Here is a 22356-nt window from a genome sequence, read left to right on the forward strand (position 1 = left end):
CTGAATGAGATCCGGCATCTTTTTCGTCTTTCATCCTTAAATGGTAGCAAAAACAGAGCCTCCGTCGTCACGTACAGAGGCTTGGGATATTCTTGATTCCTATGTCTGTGGTAATTTTTATGATTGTAGTTTAAAAAAAATTATTTTTTAAAAAATTATTTTAATTATGATTAAAATATAATTAAAATTAAGATTGAATAAAAAATAATTTAATATGTTTGGTTAAAAATACTTTTCAAATTGAGGTTATATATATATATATATATATATGGTTTTTAATTTAAATATTGTTATTACATCATGAAATAAATAATATTATATATAAAATATTTTTTATTATTCTATTAAACTATCTACAATTCCATCACGTACGAAATCCAACTGACAATGACTACAGTTTCTATGGTTTCTTAAGCGTGCAACAACATCAGGTAAAATATCATCAGGAACAAAATTGGGATTGCGATCAAATTCTGAAAATATTATGTTATCATGCGATCTCTTTAGTTTACTTTAAAAGTAAAAGTTGCTGTATAAACAAATACCATTGGAGGCACCTCTAAACCTCCGTAATCTTTTTTTTTTTTAGTTTAACGTGGGTGTCCGGACTAGTTTGCGCGCACCTCGACTAATCCCACGGGCCCTGAAGTTAACGACCATGTAAGCCTCCAGTAGCCATCATATGAGCAACCACAGGGCTCGAACCTGAGATCACAGAGGAATCAAACCTTTTGGTCTCAAGTTTTTACCACTGGACCACTATCTAGATGGTTACCTCCGTAGTAATCTTATTGATCGAGGAGGAGGTGGAAAAGGAAAGTAAATGGTGGGTCCCACATTGCTTGATTTATTAGGGATAAAATGAAGGCAAGGTCTGCTCTCTCATCTAATATACGGAACCAGACCAGTAATTAGCCTCACCTTTTTTTACCAGACAAGTAAGCGATTTCCATTTATAAAAAAAAACATTAAGAATGTCCTTGCTGATTAATCGACTTTTTTTTTATGAAAAAGAAGAAAAGGACTAACCAGGAGTGAGATTTTAAGAGCTAAAATGTTATTCTGACCGCACAAGAAATTGTTGAAATCATCCATTTAATTTTACTGTTTTTTTTAATACCCTTTCTTGTAGCAATTGATCTTGACATGCTTGGCGTGCCCAACGTTTCAAAATGTGGTTGAATATATCCAGTTCCCTGTAGTGGCCGTCTTGTCTTCAGGTTAGGCTAATAATTAATATTTTATAGGAAACCTGGAATGGTTGCCTTTCATTTGACTATAAAACCCAAAAGGGAAAACGAAGATAAATAATCTTAAACGGTAGGTTGAAGAAGCGAAGAGATGGGCCAGGGAATCATAAATCTTGAAGATTCACATGATCAAGAGTAGGACAAAAATTGGATAATTGCCGCCCAATAAAAATGTTCACACTGGAAGCACAGAGAAACAAAGAAACTAGAAGGGGGGGGCGGGTGTCTCGTGCGAGCTGAATTTCTTGGTTACCATGCGCACGGCTCGAGGGGCCAAAAAATTTATGCTCAAGATTTTTCACAACAAACCGGTACGCCGTGGTGGGTGTGGAATGAATACGCTGGAAAGGTGTGAATGTCAATCTGGGCGGGCGGTATTATTTGGTTGGAAGGTCCAGCATTTAAGAGAGGTTTCGAAGAAAATGCCTCAAATCTTTGACACGCAATTTTCAAGAGACAAACTGACGGCTAGAGACGAGTTATCTTTTCTGGTCAAACGGCAGCGGCTATAGCTGTTGCCAGCCCCTGACACAACCCATCAAAGCGATTCTGAGGTACAGTTATCGCCTCTTGGAGTGCGCTATTCCTCAACTACCCTGCATTCTCTTGTTATACACGGAAATGCCCCAGATGACATTTCCCCACTGAATTAATAATAATTACAAGGGGAGGATGTTGTTGTCTTTGTCCATTGGCACAGCCTTTTTTATTTTTTTTTGTATGCCAATTGACAAAAATGACCCCTCTTTTAAACTGTCTCCCTCACAGAATATGAGCAGTGGGGGACCCTTGTCACCTGTTATAGCAAAGTTTTTAACCTGTCCTGCCCAATTTATTTCCGTGCCTCCTAGCATCTCCAGCAAGCCTCATCTCCGATCCCAAGTCCCGCCCCTCTATCTTTCAGGTATCTATCTTTCTTGTTTAAATCAACACAAGAATTCAAAACCTTTCTCGATTAAGATCGGTTCAATCACCACTCAAACGAATCCTGACTTTGCTATATCAAACAATCGATTTCAGCTAATTAAAACCTCATTAAGAACTCGGGGGTTCTTGGAAAGAAAATCCCACGAATATCCTTTGAAGTTCTGTCAACATATCAAGAGCAGCATTACCAATTGTGCCTAAACCCCCTTGCAGTTTCATGTGGTAAATTTCGCAAACAGTTGGTGGGCATTGGAGAAAGATTTGTTCAATTTCAATTCTTTTGGGTGAAGCAACCCAGACTTCAGGCTTCTGTGGCCTGCGGCAGCAAAACCAGAATATCTCAACAGACCACATTGTAAATAGATACCATTTCATAGCACATCAAATGACTGGGTAGATGATCGGTCCCATGAGGAAAGGTTTGGAAAGAATTAATGGAGTTGACCGAGGGTTCGAGGGTCGTTTTTGTCATTCAAAATATAAAAATAAAAAAGGTTGTGCCAAGAACAATAAGTTGGGTTCTTAAAAATAATATTGTGGTCCACTCTCAGGGCATTTGCCATCTATCTAAGCCTATAATCTGGTTTTCTGGCATGGTTGTATTAACGGGTAATTGATGTTCGTGTCCATTGGCAAGTAAGTTAAGCACCTAGAAAATTGTTAGCTAGCCAGCCAGGCAGGGAGGGTTTATCCTTCTGACCTGAGCTAACGCTTAACATTATCTTACGTTTTCATTTGTATTTGTAACAGTGATTTTTTAAAATTTAAAAAAATATTAAAATAATACATTTTTATTTTTAAAAAATTATTTTTAATATTAGTATATAAAAATATTAAAAAATAATAAATTTTTTTAAGACAAACAGTTTAAATCGTATTCTCCGCTGTAGGCTCACTAGGACTGCTTTCTGGGACCAGTTTTTGTTATGTCTGTGCACTCGAAATAGCCCGAACATTTAAATTTAAGTGAGAATTTTCAAACTCTAAAACTAGAAGGGTCCAATTAATACCGGGAGAAAATTATATATTGGTAGTATTCTTGAATGTCAGTTTGTTGACTTCAAAGTTAACATTAATTAACAAAACACTAGAACAGCCCGGTGTTTGCCGGTTCACACTCACACTCTATTTGCACAGTGCTTTCCCCCCCCTTTTTTTTCAGTCACGAAGTTTTTTATTTTTCAAGTTTATCCTTTTATATTGAATCGATTTAATATTGGCTTTAATGGTTTGTTTCGATGAACTTAATCATGTGTTGTGAAAGTGTAAAAACAATATCTTGATATTTAATAAGTTCTTGTTTTTGCAAAAAAAAAAAAAAAAAAAAAAGTTCAAAATTTATGTTTTTCAAAAGATTAAAAATGACGGGACTAGAATTGACATCTAAAAAAATGACAGCCCTCATTAGCAGTCTTGTCTCAAAAGAAAATAAAAAACAAAAAGAAATGAAGCACGCAAACCGAGAAGATAAAAGAGGGAGAGACGTAAAAAAATGGGTTATTGGAGCCACGTCGATGGTACACCATCAGCTCTCGTCATCGCAGAAAAGAACCCTCGTTGAGACGATTTCAATATCATTAAAGATGGTTGTCATTAAAGTTAGGAGAAAGCTACACATGTCTCCTTAATGCAGCGGCCTTCTCTACTCGATGGTGTATTACACATACCAAACACATTTTTTCGATCAATTTAGTTTCTGATTCTGTAGTATTTTTTTAATTCAATCTCAAATACCTTCCCGTCCAAGCCCAATGAAGGGCCAAACATTTGTTTTTTCACATTGAGTGCCAACCATGTTTTCTTCACTTAAAAGAAAACTTGTTCAGTTTAATTTGATGTATTTTGGACTCGGTTAAGGTTATTTTAGGTTGGGAAATTGTTTCCTTTATGTTTCAGGGTGTTTTTTTAATGTTAAAAATAGGCTGAAGGACGACTTTTTTTAAGGTAAAATCCCACAACTTAAATTTTCAACCACCTGATGATCGGAATCTAAAAACATGGTGGACGAGACCGAAGCTAGCCGCCAAAATTGAAACTCATTACAATAAATTAGTTAGAAAAATGTTTGAGATGTCTGTCCTAATTGGTCTTTATCAAAATAAATAAATTTAAAAACTTTATGAAGTATTATCTCATAAAACATCTTTTAATCTTTACATGTTTTTGAATAAAATTATAAAAAAAAATTTTAATCAGTAAACGCTCTTTTTTTGTACAACTCTTTGTATTATCTTTCTTTGATTCTTTCTTTAAATTTTATACAAGTGCTTTTTATATATTTCTACTTTTAACATTATATAATTTTAAAAATAAAGTTAATTAAATTGATCGGATTAATGAGTTTTGCATGATGCCGATGTTAGTTTAAAATGTTCTCGCTTTAAAAGTAACTAGATGTCATGCCCGCGTGATGCCGCAGGCTTATGCGTTATCGTGGGTTTGTGAAAAAAAATAAAAAAAAAATTTATATGGAGAAAAACTGTTGCAATTCACAATATTTTCAAGGAAAAAATTACAAAGCTAAATTCTCAAATAGCTCAATATTAAAAAAAATAAAATCGACAAAGATAATTTTAAAAAAATCAGAAAAAAAATGAAAGGGAAAAAAACCAAGCAGGGAAACACTGTAGCAATCTATAGTGTTTCATGAGGAAATATATAGTTGTAATTCTCAACCAACTCAATATTAAAAAAATAAAATAGACAAAGAAAATTTTTAAAAAATTCATAATAAAAAAAAATATATGGGGAATGATTTTAGCAATCCACAGTGTTTTTAAGAAAAAAAAGTACAAAGCAAAATTTTCAATCAGCTCAATATGAGAAAAATAAAATCGACAAAGACAATTCTAAAAAAAAAATCATAAAAAAGAAAAAAAAAACCCATGTGGGGAACACTGTAGTAATCCACGGTGTTTTAAAGGAAAAAACTACAAAGCTAAATTCTCAACCAGCTCAATATTAAAAAAAATAAAATTGATAAAAACAATTCTGAAAAAAACAACACAAAAAAAAAAAAAGAAGAAGAAGACAATTTTGGAAAAAAAATTAAAAAAATGAAAAAAATGAAAAAAAAAACATGTGAGGAAAGTTAAAGCTAAATTCTCAACCAGCTCAACATTAAAATCATTTAGGAAAACACTGTAGCAATCTATAGTGTTTTGTGGGGAAATATACAGTTGTAATTCTCAACCAGCTCAATATTAAAAAAATAAGATCAACAAAGATAATTTTAGAAAATATCACAAAAAAAAAACAAAAGGAAAAAAAACCATGCAAGAAAACACTGTAGCAATCTATAGTGTTTCATGAGGAAATCTACAGTTGTAATTTTCAACCAGGTCAATATTAAAAATAATAAAATCGATAAAGATAATTTTGAAAAAAATCATAACAAAAAAATCATGTGGGGAAAAATTATAGCAATCAACGGTGTTTTTTTTTTTAAAAAAACTACAAAGCTAAATTTTCAACCAATTCAATATGAAAAAAATAAATTCGATAAAAACAATTTTGAAAAAAAAATTGATTAAAAAAAACATGTGGTGAAACACTGTAGTAAGACAAAAATCATGTGGGGAAACACTGGATGTGTTTTAAAGAACTACAAAGCTAAAATGTCAATCAGCTCAATATGAAAAAAAAAAATAGACAAAGATAATTCTGAAAAAAAACAAAAAAAATCTTTTAAAAAAAACCATGCGAGGAAATACTGTAGCTATTCACAGTGTTTTAAAGAAAAAAACTAAAAAACTAAATTCTCAATCAGCTCAGTAGTAAAAAAATAAAATTGACAAAAACAATTCTGAAAAAAAAATAAAACAAAAAAAAAGAAGAAGATGATTTTGAAAAATAAACAAAAAAATGAAAAAAAAACATAAGAAAAGTTAAAGCTCAATTCTCAACTATCTCAATATTAAAAAATAAATTCAAAAAAAATATGAGGAAACACTACAACAAAACAAAAACCATATGGGGGAAATACCATAACAATCCACAATGTTATTTTTGAAAAAACTACGAAGCTAAATTCCCAACCAACTCAATATAAAAATAAAATAAAATCAATAAAGACTAATTTGAAAAAAAAAAGAAATAAATCATAAAAACAAAAAAAACCATATAGGGAAATATTGTAGCAATCTACAGTGTTTTAAAGAAAAAAACTATATGGCTAAATTTTCAACCAGTTCAATATTTAAAAAAATTAGCAAAGATAATTTTGAAAAAAAAATAAAAAAACAAAAAAAAAGAAGAAGAAGGAGTCAATTTTGAAAAATAAAAAGAAAAAAAAACATGTAAAAACAAAAAGGAACAAAAGCTAAAAAAAAAACATGTAAAAAGTTACAGTGTTTTATTCACGCGTTTTATAATAAAAACAAATTAAATAGTAGTGTCTTTATTTTGCCTTGAACAAGTAAACTTTGTTTTATTATGAATTTTTTTAAAATTAATTATTTATAACTCGCCAAATGTTGTTGACACTTGTACTCTGTACCCGCAGCGAGGCTCGACAACGAAACTAGATCAAACTAATAATTAATGTCTTATCTTGAGTGGAATCTTTAACGCTCTACTGACCTCGACTTTGGTTTCCAGTGATTTCTTATTGATCGACGATTCATTGCCCTGTTTTACTGTTTGAAAGCGTGTCTGATGAGAGAGGTTTTAGTTAATTTTTAAAGTATTTTTTATTTAAAAATATATTAAAATAATAAATTTTTTATTTTTTTTGAATTTTATTTTTAAAACTAAAAAACAAATAGAAATTAGAAGAATATAAAATATTCATACTATTGTTTAATTTGATTCCAGTGCATACATACATACATACATATGCTTGTGTAATTGTAATTTGCATTTTTGTGTGATCCACACGTGCTCATATTTATGGGCACATGACCAGAAATTATATAATCGTATCAGGCAATCTGCCCCCCCCGCTCTCTCTCTCTCTCTAGATATGTGTTCACAGGCATTCCTTTTCCCTAACGCACCATATCTGAAGTAGACGAATGAAAAGGAGAGAAAAATAGAAAACAGAGGAAGAAGGTAGTCAAATATCATGCTCGTTGATCTGCCCACAGTCGACCATTAACATAGATATAATAATACTTATAATAATAACTTGGACACCTAATATCTTTCTTTCTTTCTTTTAAGATAAGAATATATGTCTGATAAATATATGGAGATAAACTGTGATATTGTTTACCAACAGTCGTTTATATTGAAAATACGGCTCGGCATCAACCACTCGGCAGGTGTGGCCCAACCGGACACGTTGCCTGCTTTGTTGTCACCATAGGGTAGGAGTGGCAAGGTTCGAAATTAGATTTGCTCAAGCTGACCTAATTGAGGAAACATGAAAAGAAAATAGTATTTTATTTATGTACAAAATGAATACCTGTATTTTCGTGGTTGGCAAATTGAATGCCATGGCGGGTTAACAATTAAAAGTTCGTTGGGGTAGTTGCATCCTCCCGAGAACCACCCTCTCTCTCTCTCTCTCGATCCACTCTCTTTAAAACCCAATACATTTCTTCCCTTTCGGCAACCCAGTTTTCTCTCTTCTCCTTCTCCTTCTCCATATAGCCTTCTGGGGCCTCTTCGTTTTCGTGCATTCAGGCCAAGACTTTCCATTTTTTTAGGGTATTTAATAAGTGCCCCGGAAATGGCAGAGGATCAGAGCAAACAAAGACTGGGACCAGAATCAGTCACGGTTCATGATAGTGAACCAGCTGAAACGAAGAGAAACACCCTCCCAAACTTTCTTCTATCAGTTAAACTCAAATATGTGAAACTTGGTTATCATTACTTAATCTCCAATGCCATGTTTCTCCTGCTTATTCCACTCCTATTCATTGCATCAGCTCATCTTTCAACTCTTACCATCCAAGATTTCGTCCAGCTTTGGAACCACCTCAAATTCAATTTTGTCTCAGTAACTGTTTGCTCAGGCCTTCTAGTTTTCTTGGCTACTCTTTACTTCACCAGCCGTCCTAGAAAAATATACTTGTTGGATTTTGCATGTTACAAGCCCGAACCCGCTCGAATGTGCACCAGAGAGACTTTCATGGAGACATCAACACTAGCAGGCAGCTGCAGTGAAGAGAACTTAGCCTTTCAAAAGAAGATTATTGAGAGGTCTGGTTTAGGACAAAATACTTACTTCCCTGAGGCAGTGATGCGGATCACACCAAGGCCGGGCATGGAGGACGCAAGGAAGGAGGCTGAGATGGTGATGTTTGGAGCCATTGATGAGCTCTTGGCCAAAACTGGGGTTAAAGCTAAGGACATAGGCATTCTTATAGTGAATTGCAGTTTGTTCAATCCAACCCCGTCTCTCTCTGCCATGGTAGTCAATCACTACAGACTCAGGGGGAACATATTGAGCTATAATCTTGGTGGTATGGGTTGCAGTGCTGGGCTCATCTCTATTGATCTTGCCAAGCAGCTACTGCAGGTATGAAAACTTGAACATCCTTCCTATTTTTTTTTTTAAAGTTAAATTCTTTAATCTGTTCTTCTTAATTAGTCTCTAGAATGGGGAGACAACTGACAAGAGCATGATACTTATGGATATCTGATACAAAGGGAGCAGTTCCCTAAATAATATCGTGGCATCCACAAGATGTCCAGCTGGTATTCTTAGGTGACAACATGCCATTTCAAGTATTCATACATGGATATTATCTATCTATTATTTATTATTTTGAAATAGATAATAGATATTTGAAGAATACACAAATATTTTAAATAATAATAATAAAAATATTATACACGCGCGCGCGTTTAATGCATATAAATATACTTTTGGTTAGATTACATACGGGTTTTAGATCGGAATCACACCCTACTCATTATATAAGTAAGATAATAATTTAAAAAACATACACGCGTTCGGGTCGGAATCATCAACTTTGAATTAAAATGACATCATTACTAAGTGATAAGCCTATATATATAGTGAGTTTGAATTAAAGACGGGAGTTGTAATCTAATTAAAAAAGAAAATGTAGACTTCGAACAATAAATGATAGTCCCACACAACTACTTCAGGTCTGGGAAAATGATGTTTCAAAGCATTTATAGCTTAGGTAGCAGTTTATAGACGCCCTTCATAAATAGAAGAAAAGAAAGCACCAACAAAAAAGAGTTGTCCTCCGGCTGAGTTGATGCGGGGAATTTTCATTTGAGATATATCCAGCTGTGTGATTAATACTCTTTTCATGAAAATGAAGCTCACCTGAAAGTTGGGTTCTGCAGATATATACAAGTTGTATGTTATGAACTAATGATCAGCATGGAGAATATCATTTCTCTGTTAAATATTGCAACACGTGTTTGAGAAGCTGTGGAATTAATGAGATAACCTATAGTGTGTTTCACTTTTTGTTGTAACAGGTGCATCCCAATTCCTATGCTCTAGTGATCAGTATGGAGAACATCACTCTTAATCGGTACTTTGGCAATGACCGGTCCATGCTTGTCTCCAACTGCTTATTCCGTATGGGTGGTGCTGCAATCCTTCTCTCCAACCGATCATCCGATCGCCGCCGCTCAAAGTATCAACTAATCCACACTGTTCGAACACACAAGGGGGCTGATGATAAGTGTTACAATTGTGTGTTCCAAAAAGAGGATAACACCAGAAGAGTTGGTGTTTCGCTTTCTAAGGACCTCATGGCTGTTGCTGGAGAAGCCCTTAAAACCAATATCACAACACTAGGGCCGTTAGTCCTTCCCATGTCAGAGCAACTCCTATTTTTTGCTACTTTAGTAGGAAGAAAGATCTTCAAAATGAAGATAAAACCGTACATTCCTGATTTCAAGTTGGCTTTTGAGCACTTCTGCATCCATGCTGGTGGGAGAGCTGTGTTAGATGAACTAGAGAAAAATCTGGAGCTCTCTGACTGGCACATGGAGCCTTCAAGAATGACTCTTTATAGGTTCGGTAACACTTCTAGTAGCTCTTTGTGGTATGAATTGGCTTACTCCGAGGCCAAAGGGAGAATTAGGAAGGGTGATAGAACTTGGCAGATTGCTTTCGGTTCAGGATTCAAGTGTAACAGTGCGGTGTGGCATGCATTGAGGACAATCAATCCGGCAAAAGAGAAGAATCCTTGGGTTGATGAAATTGATGAATTCCCTGTTCATGTGCCTAAAGTGGTGCCCATCGCCTCTTGAATCTTTCTCTTTTTGTTTTTTTTATAAAAAATGGATCGATTGTTAAATGTAAGTGAATTTATGTGCGATATATGAAGTGGCCATTGCCTATTTTCTCCTTTTCTGTTCTTTGGTTACATTCTATTCTTCTTCTTCTTATTATTTCGAGAAGTAGTGTTTTAGTTGTTATTAGTCAATGAATGTCATTCATGTGCAAGATGGTTGAAGAGTTTAACATTCCTTTATTGTTTTGTTTGCTCGAAAACATTTATTAAGCTAGATACTTTATCTCTGCTGTGGGATAATCAATCTAGAAAAAGAAAGGAAAAGAAGTAAGAAAAGAAAAACCCTTGGTAGGATATTAACAAATTAAAAAAAAAAAAAGGGAGCGAGATACTTTATCTCTAAATACAAAATATTATTCACTTGAATAATATTTTGTTCATTTTTTTTAGTTTTATTTTTTTTAATTTTTTTTCATTTTGAATTACAACATTCAATTTAGAGATTGAGTTTTATAATTTGGTTTACTTTATTTTTTTTACGAGGTTATTCCAGTCTCATCATCCGAACCGCGAGTTTGACCGGTTAATTCAATTAATTGACAATTTTTTCCTTTAATTTCATTTTTAACATTGAGTTGAATGATAATTAGGCTTCATGATTTTTTTTATTTGCTTTCTATGATGTTATTCTCATTTTATAACTCGGGTCACGAGTTTGAAAGGTTAATCCGAGTTAACTCAAGTTGTTTTTTTAATCGATTTTTCAATTTCAATTACATCCTTCAACATTATATTTGTTGGGGATTGAGCTTCATAATTTATTTTAATTTGTTTTCTATTAAGTTATCCAAGTCTCATGACCCGGGTCGCGGGTTTGACAAGTTAAATCAAATTGACAAATTACCTGAGAGGATCTGTCGTTTTAGAGAATCAACTTGTTTGTATACGGCTGAAGCAATTTATCATTAGAATTCAATTGAAAGACAAGGCCTTGTATTGAACAAACAAAGACTTGGGAGGATGATAGATTAATATTTTTCATATATGTTTTTTTTACTTGGATCCTCATTGAGAAGAACCCAGGGCAACAATCATTAGATATAGTTAATTGAGAAGAACCCAGGGCAATAATCATTAGATATAGTTAAGTGTTAGCCTAAATATACATAAATCCAGAAAGGTTACCAAACTCAATGTTATTAGACTCGACCATCACCGAGCCTAATTATACATGGATTTGGGTAGACTACCAAACATGCTATCCCAATCATAAAAGATAACGAGAGTACTGGAAATCTTAAGCCTTTCTTATTCATGATTGCCATAAGCAAATGAACTGTCATTTATAAAGACTTGATAGTGTGTTCATGTCAATGCATTGCTTGCTGTCGAGTATTTATAAATGACTTGACAACATGCTCTTTAATTTCTTCCACCTCTTTCTTTCTTAGTAGAACTGGGTCGTTGATATAGTTTTTTTGGTCTGTAAAACGATACCAAACCAGATTTTTCACCAAAAACATTTTATCATTATGTCATCACGATCGGGTGGACTCTGCCCTTCTCGAATAACTTCTGCCTCCTTAGTCTTAAATATCTCCTGCAATTTCCAAAACTATTCGAAATACCAAGAAGTTTAAAACCAATTTGAAATATACAACTACTAACATCAATTAATAATTTCCGCTGCTTCATATTGTCAGAACACTTCGGTAATATCATTTTTTTAGAATTCGTCAGGCGAAAGCAAATGACAACTATAATTAAAGAATATAAAAAATTTTAAGAGTGAAATGGATGGTAGATGTTAATCCTAAATTCATAAATTTATTTTTTAATAATGAAGTTTGTCTCATGAAAAAGTTACAAAGCTTTAAATAGACTGAAAACTCTATCTCAACTAGTAAACAAAAAAAAATCCAAAATTAAAAAGAAAAAAAGTATAAAATCTGAAAATAATAAAGAAAATCATAAAAATTATGAAAACCAGGAATCTCAGCGAGATTTTTGATATCTACAGATCTAAAGGTCCGCACAACGATACATTAGTTGCTATAAGAAAAACAGTCTCTGAAAACTTCTATAAAAATTTTAGCGCATTAATCCACCAGTCAGATAAAATATTATGGTCCTTTTAAGTAGTTATTTTAGTTTGGCATGATCAAATTTTTTCTTGAACTTAGATCTATTTAATTAGTTTATAAATATATATGTTAAGCCATTTATATAATTTGTTTTAAAAAAAAATTCTTTATTTATTTATAATAAATTTATATATAACTATTCGGAATCACTTGTTTCTGGGACCCGAGTAGACAGCATGGCAGATGCTATATTGCATTTCTAACTTTGTTCTATATAATAGTCACTGTTTGAATTAACATGTTGGTTGCGATTTCGAACATTTCTATGTTTTTTTATTATTATTTGAAAACATGGCAGATGCAAAGTGTACTTACAAAACTTTGATTCGACTGATCATCATTCCATTCCATACCATCGCATCTGTTTTGATGCATGCGTATCTAACCAAGCTTTAGATGGTTTAGGTAATGCACACGTTTCCTCATCAATCTTACGATGTACAATATTTAAAAGTTAATGTCAAATCATTTAGTGTTTACAATAGATCATGTTGTCCTAGGATCCGATTATCTTACGTTTTCATTTATATTTTTACGGTATATTCAATAACGATCTCAAAATTTAAATTTTCAGATAAAATTTTAAAATATAATTTATATTATTTTTTAACATATTTTCTCAAGTAAAAACCCTTTTAGACTTGAAACTTACACAAATTCACTTTACCTTGTGCTTAATTTTTATCAAATAAATAGAGATGGTGAGATTCGAACTTCTGACTGCATGATTATCAATGCTATGATACCATGTTAAAGAACCATCTTAATCTAAAAACTTAAGCTTTTAGGTGAAATCCCAAGATATAATTTATATTATTTTCTAATAGTAGCCGTTATTTTTTTAATTAAAAATATATTAAAATAATATATTTTTATATTTAAAAAATTATTTTTAATATCAAATATAAAAAAATTAAAAAATAATAAATTTTTTTAATACCAACAGTTTCAATCGTATTCTCCGCTACAGGCTCACTAGGGCTGCTTTCTGGGACCAGTTTTTGTTACGTCTGTACACTCGAAATAGCCCGAACATTTAAATTTCAGTGAGAATTTTCAAACTCTAAAACTAGAAGGGTGAAAGCTAAGGCCAATTAATACCGGGAGAAAATTATATATTGGTAGTATTCTTGAATGTCAGTTTGTTGACTTCAAAGTTAACATTAATTAACAAAACACTAGAACAGCCCGGTGTTTGCCAGTTCACACTCACACTCTATTTGCACAGTGCTTTTCCCCCACTTTTTTTTCAGTCATGAAGTTTTTTATTTTTCAAGTTTATCTTTTTATATTGAATCGATTTAATATTGGCTTTAATGGTTTGTTTCGATGAACTTAATCATGTGTTGTGAAAGTGTAAAAAAAATATCTTGATATTTAATAAGTTCTTGTTTTTGCAAAAAAAAAAAAAAAGGTTCAAAATTTATGTTTTTCAAAAGATTAAAAATGATGGGACTAGAATTGACATCTAAAAAAATGACAGCCCTCATTAGCAGTCTTGTCTCTAAAGAAAATAAAAAACAAAAAGAAATGAAGCACGCAAACCGAGAAGATAAAAGAGGGAGAGACGTAAAAAAAAGGGTTATTGGAGCCACGTCGATGGTACACCATCAACTCTCATCATCGCAGAAAGGAATCCTTGTTGAGGCGATTTCAATATAATTAAAGATACAAGTGCTTTTTATATATTTCTACTTTTAACATTATATAATTCAAAAAATTAATTTTAAAAAATAAAATTAATTAAACCTGAACAAGTAAGTTCATGATCGGATTAATGAGTTTTCATGACGCCAATGTTAGTTTAAAATGTTCTCGCTTTAAAAGAAATTAAATAGTAGTGTTTTTATTTTGCCTTGAACGAGTAAACTTGGTTTTATTATGAATTTATACATTTTTTTTTAAAAAATAAATTATTTATAACTTGCCAAATGTTGCTGACACTTGTACTCTGTACCCGCAGCGAGGCTCGACAACGAAACTAGATCAAACTAATAATTAATGCCTTATCTTGAGTGGAATCTTTAACGCTCTACTGACCTCGACTTTGGTTTCTAGTGATTTCTTAGGCTGCTTTTGTTGCAACTGTGTTACAACATAATAAACAATGGCGCACCTTGCAGTAGAGGAATAACCAGCCCTTCCCCTTCCCCTTCCTCTTCGCCTTCTCCTTCTCCTTCTCCTTCTTCTCCTTCTTCGAACCAGTTTGGGGCTGCTTTTGTTGCAACTGTGTTACAACACAGTAACAATGGCGCGCCTTGCAGCAGAGGAATAACCAGCCCTTCCCCTTCCCCTCCTTCTTCTCTGTCTCCTTCTCCTTCTTCTCCTTCTTCACCATGTCTCCACTGTTCTGCAACGTGAACAATGGAGACTCCACTGTTCACGTTGAAGAACAGTGGAGCGCAGCTCCCTCACCACCGCCCAGGGCCGCCGCCCTTTATCCTTCTCCTTCTTCTCCTTCTCCTTCTCCTTCTTCCTCTTCCTTTTCTTCTTCTTCTGCACCATGTCTCCACTGTTCACGTTGAAGAACAGTGGAGCGCAACTCCCTCACCATCGCCCAGGGTCGCCGCCCCTTCCCCTTCTCCTTCTCTTTCTTCTTCTTCTTCTTCTTCTTCTTCTGCACTTCTCCATGTCTCCACTGTTCAGCTACGTGAACAGTGGAGATCAGCTCCATTGTTAATGGGCCGGACCCGGTCCGGCCCAAAACTAAATGCATCGAACCGGGTCCGTCCCAAACCTAAATGCATTGAACCGGATGTGACCCAGTAAAATAAAAAAAAATCCAAAATGTTTTCTCAATATTGTGTTTTATTTGAAAAACTAATGTTTAATATGATTCAATGGCACTACATAATTACATTTGAAGGAGATCGTATGATGGCGTAGCATTTGCAGAATTTGATCGCAATCCCAATTTTGTTCCTGATGATATTTAACCTTATGTTGTTGCACGCTCAGGAAACCATGAAAACTATAGTCCTTATTGAATAGATTTCATATATGATGAAATTGAATATAGTTTAATCTGACAATAAAAATACTTTATATAAAGTATTGTTTATTTTATGATGTAATAACAGTAGTTAAATTGTTAATATTTCAATTAAAAACCATCAATATTAATATGTCTTTTTTAATTATTTTATAACCTCAATTTGAAAAACATTTTTTAACCAAACACATTAAACTACTTTGTGTTCAACTTCAATTTCAATCACAGTTTTAACCAAACATATATTTTTCCAAACCAACCTCAACTAAAAGTACTTTTTATAAAACAACTTTTTTCAAACCACAACCACAACAGCTACCACAATACCAAACACACCCAGTCGGTCGACGATTCATTGCCCTGTTTCACTGTTTAGAAACATGTCTATGTGGGATTTTGGTTATTTTTTACAGTGTTTTTTATTTAGAAATATATTAAAATAATATATATTTTTTATTTTTAAAAAATCATTTTTGATATCAGCGAAATTAAAATAATTAAAAAATAAAAAATTTTATTTTTTTTAAAATATTTTTAAAACGCAAAAGGGATTAGGAGAATATAAAATAGTCACACTACTAGTTGCTATGCTCGCGCGTTGCTGTGGGCTTATGGCGTGCTTGTGCGTTGTCATGGATTTGTAAAAAAAATCATAAAATTATATGGAGAAACATTATTGCAATCCACAATGTTTTCAAAAAAAATTAAACTATAAAGCTAAATTCTCAACCAATTTAATATTAAAAAAATAAAATGGACAGATAATTTTGAAAAAAAATAAAAAAAAACAAAAGGAAAAAAAATAATGTAGGAAAACACTGCAACAATCTATAGTGTTTTGTGAGGAAATATACAATTGTAATTCTCAACCAACTCAATATTTAAAACATAAAATCAATAAAGATAATTTTAAAAAAAATCATAAAAAAACGAAAGGAAAAAAAAACTATGAGGAAAACGCTGTAGCAATCTATAGTATTTCATGAGAAAATCTACAGTTGTAATTTTCAACCAGCTCACTATTAAAAACAATAAAATCGATAAAGATAATTTTGAAAAAAAATCATAATAAAAAAAATCATGTGGGGAAACACTTTAGCAATCCACAGTGTTTTAAAGAAAAAAACTATGAAACTAAATTTTCAATCAGCTCAATATTAAAAAAATAAAATCGACAAAAATAATTCTAAAGAAAACACAAAAAAAGAAGATAATTTTATGAAAAAAACAAAAAAGCAAAAAAAAAGAAAAAAAAAAGAAAAAAACATGTGGGGAAAGCTAAAGCTAAATTCTCAACCAGCTCAATATTAAAAAAATAATTTAACAAAGATAATTTTGAAAAAAACAATGTTGAGAAATATTGTACCAAAACAAAAACCATGTGGGGGAAATACTATAGTAATCTACAATGTTTTTTTATAAAAAAAACTACAAAGCTAAATTCTCAACTAGCTCAATATTAAAAAAAAATGCAACAAAGATAATTTTGAAAAAAAACATGTTGAGAAATATTGTACCAAAACAAAAACCATGTGGGGGAAATACTATAGTAATCTACAATGTTTTTTTTATAAAAAAAACTACAAAGCTAAATTCTCAACCAGCTCAATATTAAAAAAAATAATAAAAAAGGATCATTTTGAAAAAAAAATCATATAAGGAAAGAAAAAAAATTATACAGGAAAACATTATAGCAATCCATAATGTTTTTTTAATGACAGAGCTAAATTCTCAACCAGTTCAATATTAAAAAAAATCAGCAAAAATAATTTTGAAAAAAACATACAAATTTTTTTTAAAAAAGAAGTCAATCATGAGAAAACAAAAAAAACAAAAAAGTTAATATAATAAAAATAAAAGATAAGGAGAAAGCTTTACCACGCTTTTTAGAGTATTGTTAATTGTTTAATTTGATTCCAGTGCATATGCATGTATAATTGTAATTTGCCTTTTTGTGTGATTCACACGTGCTCATATTTATGCGCACATGACCAGAAATTATATAATCGTATCAGGCTATAAATATTTAGGGGTAATCATTTTCGGTTCAATTCGGTTTTTATAAAAAAAATAACCGAACCAAAAGTCTTTTTTCAAACAAAAAAACTAAAACTGAAACCGGTTCAAACAAACCGCTTTCAGTTCGGTTCGGTTTTTTAGGACAAAAACTGCTTCAAACCGGTTTGACTTGATTTTTTCGTTTTGGCTCGGTTTTTTTCCGGTTTGCCTTGGTTTTTTCCATGTTTTTTTTCGGTTTGAGTTTGGTTCGATTTTTTTGATTTTAGGCTTATAAAACCGAATCAAACTGAACCGGTTAGTTTTTTAAAATTTTAATCGATTTAATTAATTTTTTTTTTCAGTTTTTTAATTTTCTTTTTATTTTTTTGATTTAATCAGTTTTTCATTCATTTTAACACTATAGGTAGGAGTGGCAAGGTTCGAAATTAGATTTGCTCAAGCTGACCTAATTGAGGAAACATGAAAAGAAAATAGTATTTTATTTATGTACAAAATGAATACCTGTATTTTCGTGGTTGGCAAATTGAATGCCATGGCGCGTTAGCAATTAAAAGTTCGTTGGGGTAGTTGCATCCTCCCGAGAACCACCCTCTCTCTCTCTCTCTCGATCCACTCTCTTTAAAACCCAATACATTTCTTCCCTTTCGGCAACCCAGTTTTCTCTCTTCTCCTTCTCCTTCTCCTTCTCCATATAGCCTTCTGGGGCCTCTTCGTTTTCGTGCATTCAGGCCAAGACTTTCCATTTTTTTAGGGTATTTAATAAGTGCCCCGGAAATGGCAGAGGATCAGAGCAAACAAAGACTGGGACCAGAATCAGTCACGGTTCATGATAGTGAACCAGCTGAAACGAAGAGAAACACCCTCCCAAACTTTCTTCTATCAGTTAAACTCAAATATGTGAAACTTGGTTATCATTACTTAATATCCAATGCCATGTTTCTCCTGCTTATTCCACTCCTATTCATTGCATCAGCTCATCTTTCAACTCTTACCATCCAAGATTTCGTCCAGCTTTGGAACCACCTCAAATTCAATTTTGTCTCAGTAACTGTTAGCTCAGGCCTTCTAGTTTTCTTGGCTACTCTTTACTTCACCAGCCGTCCTAGAAAAATATACTTGTTGGATTTTGCATGTTACAAGCCCGAACCCGCTCGAATGTGCACCAGAGAGACTTTCATGGAGAAATCAGTACTAGCAGGCAGCTTCAGTGAAGAGAACTTAGCCTTTCAAAAGAAGATTATTGAGAGGTCTGGTTTAGGACAAAATACTTACTTCCCTGAGGCAGTGATGCGGATCACACCAAGGCCGGGCATGGAGGACGCAAGGAAGGAGGCTGAGATGGTGATGTTTGGAGCCATTGATGAGCTCTTGGCCAAAACTGGGGTTAAAGCTAAGGAGATAGGCATTCTTATAGTGAATTGCAGTTTGTTCAATCCAACCCCGTCTCTCTCTGCCATGGTAGTCAATCACTACAGACTCAGGGGGAACATATTGAGCTATAATCTTGGTGGTATGGGTTGCAGTGCGGGGCTCATCTCTATTGATCTTGCCAAGCAGCTACTGCAGGTATGAAAACTTGAACATCCTTCCTATTTTTTTTTAAAGTTAAATTCTTTAATCTGTTCTTCTTAATTAGTCTCTAGAATGGGGAGACAACTGACAAGAGCATGATACTTATGGATATCTGATACAAAGGGAGCAGTTCCCTAAATAATATCGTGGCATCCACAAGATGTCCAGCTGGTATTCTTAGGTGACAACATGCCATTTCAAGTATTCATACATGGATATTATCTATCTATTATTTATTATTTTGAAATAGATAATAGATATTTGAAGAATACACAAATATTTTAAATAATAATAATAAAAATATTATACGCGCGCCGCGTTTAATGCATATAAATATACTTTTGGTTAGATTACAGACGGGTTTTAGATCGGAATCACACCCTACTCATTATAAGTAAGATAATAATTTAAAAAATATACACCTGTTCGGGTCGGAATCATCAACTTTGAATTAAAATGACATCAATACTAAGTGATAAGCCTATATGTATAGTGAGTTTGAATTAAAGACGGGAGTTGTAATCTAATTAAAAAAGAAAATGTAGACTTCGAACAATAAATGATAGTCCCACACAACTACTTCAGGTCTGGGAAAATGATGTTTCAAAGCATTTATAGCTTAGGTAGCAGTTTATAGACGCCCTTCATAAATAGAAGAAAAGAAAGCACCAACAAAAAAGAGTGGTCCTCCGGCTGAGTTGATGCGGGGAATATTCATTTGAGATATATCCAGCTGTGTGATTAATACTCTTTTCATGAAAATGAAGCTCACCTGCAAGTTGGGTTCTGCAGATATATACAAGTTGTATGTTATGAACTAAAGATCAGGATGGAGAATATCATTTCTCTGTTAAATATTGCAACACGTGTTTCAGAAGCTGTGCAATTAATGAGATAACCTATAGTGTGTTTCACTTTTTGTTGTAACAGGTGCATCCCAATTCCTATGCTCTAGTGATCAGTATGGAGAACATCACTCTTAATTGTTACTTTGGTAATGACCGGTCCATGCTTGTCTCCAACTGCTTATTCCGTATGGGTGGTGCTGCTATCCTTCTCTCCAACCGATCATCCGATCGCCGCCGCTCAAAGTATCAACTAATCCACACTGTTCGAACACACAAGGGGGCTGATGATAAGTGTTACAATTGTGTGTTCCAAAAAGAGGATAACACCAGAAGAGTTGGTGTTTCGCTTTCTAAGGACCTCATGGCTGTTGCTGGAGAAGCCCTTAAAACCAATATCACAACACTAGGGCCGTTAGTCCTTCCCATGTCAGAGCAACTCCTATTTTTTGCTACTTTAGTAGGAAGAAAGATCTTCAAAATGAAGATAAAACCGTACATTCCTGATTTCAAGTTGGCTTTTGAGCACTTCTGCATCCATGCTGGTGGGAGAGCTGTGTTAGATGAACTAGAGAAAAATCTGGAGCTCTCTGACTGGCACATGGAGCCTTCAAGAATGACTCTTTATAGGTTCGGTAACACTTCTAGTAGCTCTTTGTGGTATGAATTGGCTTACTCCGAGGCCAAAGGGAGAATTAGGAAGGGTGATAGAACTTGGCAGATTGCTTTCGGTTCAGGATTCAAGTGTAACAGTGCGGTGTGGCATGCATTGAGGACAATCAATCCGGCAAAAGAGAAGAATCCTTGGGTTGATGAAATTGATGAATTCCCTGTTCATGTGCCTAAAGTGGTGCCCATCGCCTCTTGAATCTTTCTCTTTTTGTTTTTTTTATAAAAAATGGATCGATTGTTAAATATAAGTGAATTTATGTGCGATTTATGAAGAAGAAAGGAAAAGAAGTAAGAAAAGAAAAACCCTTGGTAGGATATTAACAAAATAACAAAAAGAAAAAAAAGAAAAAGAGCGAGATACTTTATCTCTAAACACAAAATATTATTCTCTTAAATAATATTTTGTTTATTTCTTTTAGTTTTACTTTTTTAATCTATTTTTTTTTCAATTTCAATTACAACAACATTAAATTTATTTGGGATTGTGTTTCAAAATTTGTTTTACTTTATTTTTTATGAGGTTATTCCAATCTCATGACCCGAACCGCGAGTTTGACCGGTTAACTCAATTAATTGGCAATTTTTTCCTTTAATTTTATTTTTTAACATTGAGTTGAATGATAATTAGGCTTCATGATTTTTTTTTATTTGCTTTTTATGATGTTATCCTCATTTTATAACTCGGGTCACGAGTTTGAAAGGTTAATCCGAGTTAACTCAAGTTGTTTTTTTAATCGATTTTTCAATTTTAATTACATCCTTCAACATAATGTTTGTTGAGGATTGAATTTCATAATTTATTTCAATTTACTTTTTATTAAGTTATCCAGATCTCATGACCCGAGTCGCGGGTTTAACAGGTTAAATCAAGTTGATAAATTACCTGAGAGGATCTGCCGTTTTAGAGAATCAACTTGTTTCTAGACTGCTGAAGCAATTTGTTATTAGAATTCAATTGAAAGACAAGGCCTTGTATTGAACAAACAAAGACTTGGGAGGATGATGGATTAATATTTTTCATATATGTTTTTTTTACTTGGATCCTCATTGAGAAGAACCAAGGGCAACAAATATAGTTAAGTGTTGAGCTCAAATATACATAAATCCAGAAAGATTATCAGACTCAATGTTATTGGACTCGACCAATCACTAATCCCAATTATACATGGGTTTGGATAGGCTACCAAACATACTAGCCCAATCATAAAAAGAAATCTTAAGCCTTTCTTATTCATAATTGCTATAAGCAAATGAACTGTCATTTATAAAGACTTGATAGTGTGTTCATGTCCAGATTTGATGCATTTGGACATTTTATCATTATGTAATCACGATCGGGTGGACTCTGCCCTTCTCGAATAACTTCTGCCTCCTTAATCTTAAATATCTCCTGCAATTTCCAAAACTATTCGAAATACCAAGAAGTTTAAAACCAATTTGAAATATACAACTACTAACATCGATTAATAATTTCCGCTGCTTCATATTGTCAGAGCACTTCGGTAATATCATTTTTTTAGAATTCGTCAGGCGAAAGCATATGACAACTATAATTAAAGAATATAAAAAATTTTATGAGTGAAAAGGATGATAGATGTTAATCCTAAATTCATAAATTTATTTTTTCATAAAGATGCTTGTCTCTTGAAAAAGTTATGAATTAAGCTTGTAAAACTCTATCTCAACTAGAAAACAAAAAAATCCAAAATTAAAAAGGAAAAAGGTATAAAATCTGGAAATAATAAAAAAAATCATAAAAAT

The 22356-nt window shown here is 32.9% G+C and overlaps 2 protein-coding genes across 2 annotated transcripts; both read left to right on the forward strand.

Moving 5' to 3' along the window:
- The first annotated feature begins 7698 nt into the window (after positions 1-7698).
- On the forward strand, positions 7699-10465 carry LOC18109426 (3-ketoacyl-CoA synthase 11). Its single transcript, XM_006387645.3, has 2 exons — positions 7699-8643; positions 9585-10465. The coding sequence occupies exons 1-2, from the start codon at positions 7852-7854 to the stop codon at positions 10365-10367; spliced, it is 1575 nt and encodes a 524-aa protein (XP_006387707.1). The 5' UTR covers positions 7699-7851; the 3' UTR covers positions 10368-10465.
- Positions 10466-18145: 7680 nt separating this feature from the next.
- On the forward strand, positions 18146-20861 carry LOC18102495 (3-ketoacyl-CoA synthase 20). Its single transcript, XM_006378304.3, has 2 exons — positions 18146-19072; positions 20009-20861. Exons 1-2 carry the CDS (start codon positions 18281-18283, stop codon positions 20789-20791), a joined length of 1575 nt encoding a protein of 524 aa, XP_006378366.3. The 5' UTR covers positions 18146-18280; the 3' UTR covers positions 20792-20861.
- The last annotated feature ends 1495 nt before the right edge of the window (positions 20862-22356 follow it).

The sequence above is a fragment of the Populus trichocarpa genome, chromosome 10, assembly GCF_000002775.5.
Source record: "Populus trichocarpa isolate Nisqually-1 chromosome 10, P.trichocarpa_v4.1, whole genome shotgun sequence".
Taxonomy (NCBI): domain Eukaryota; kingdom Viridiplantae; phylum Streptophyta; class Magnoliopsida; order Malpighiales; family Salicaceae; genus Populus; species Populus trichocarpa.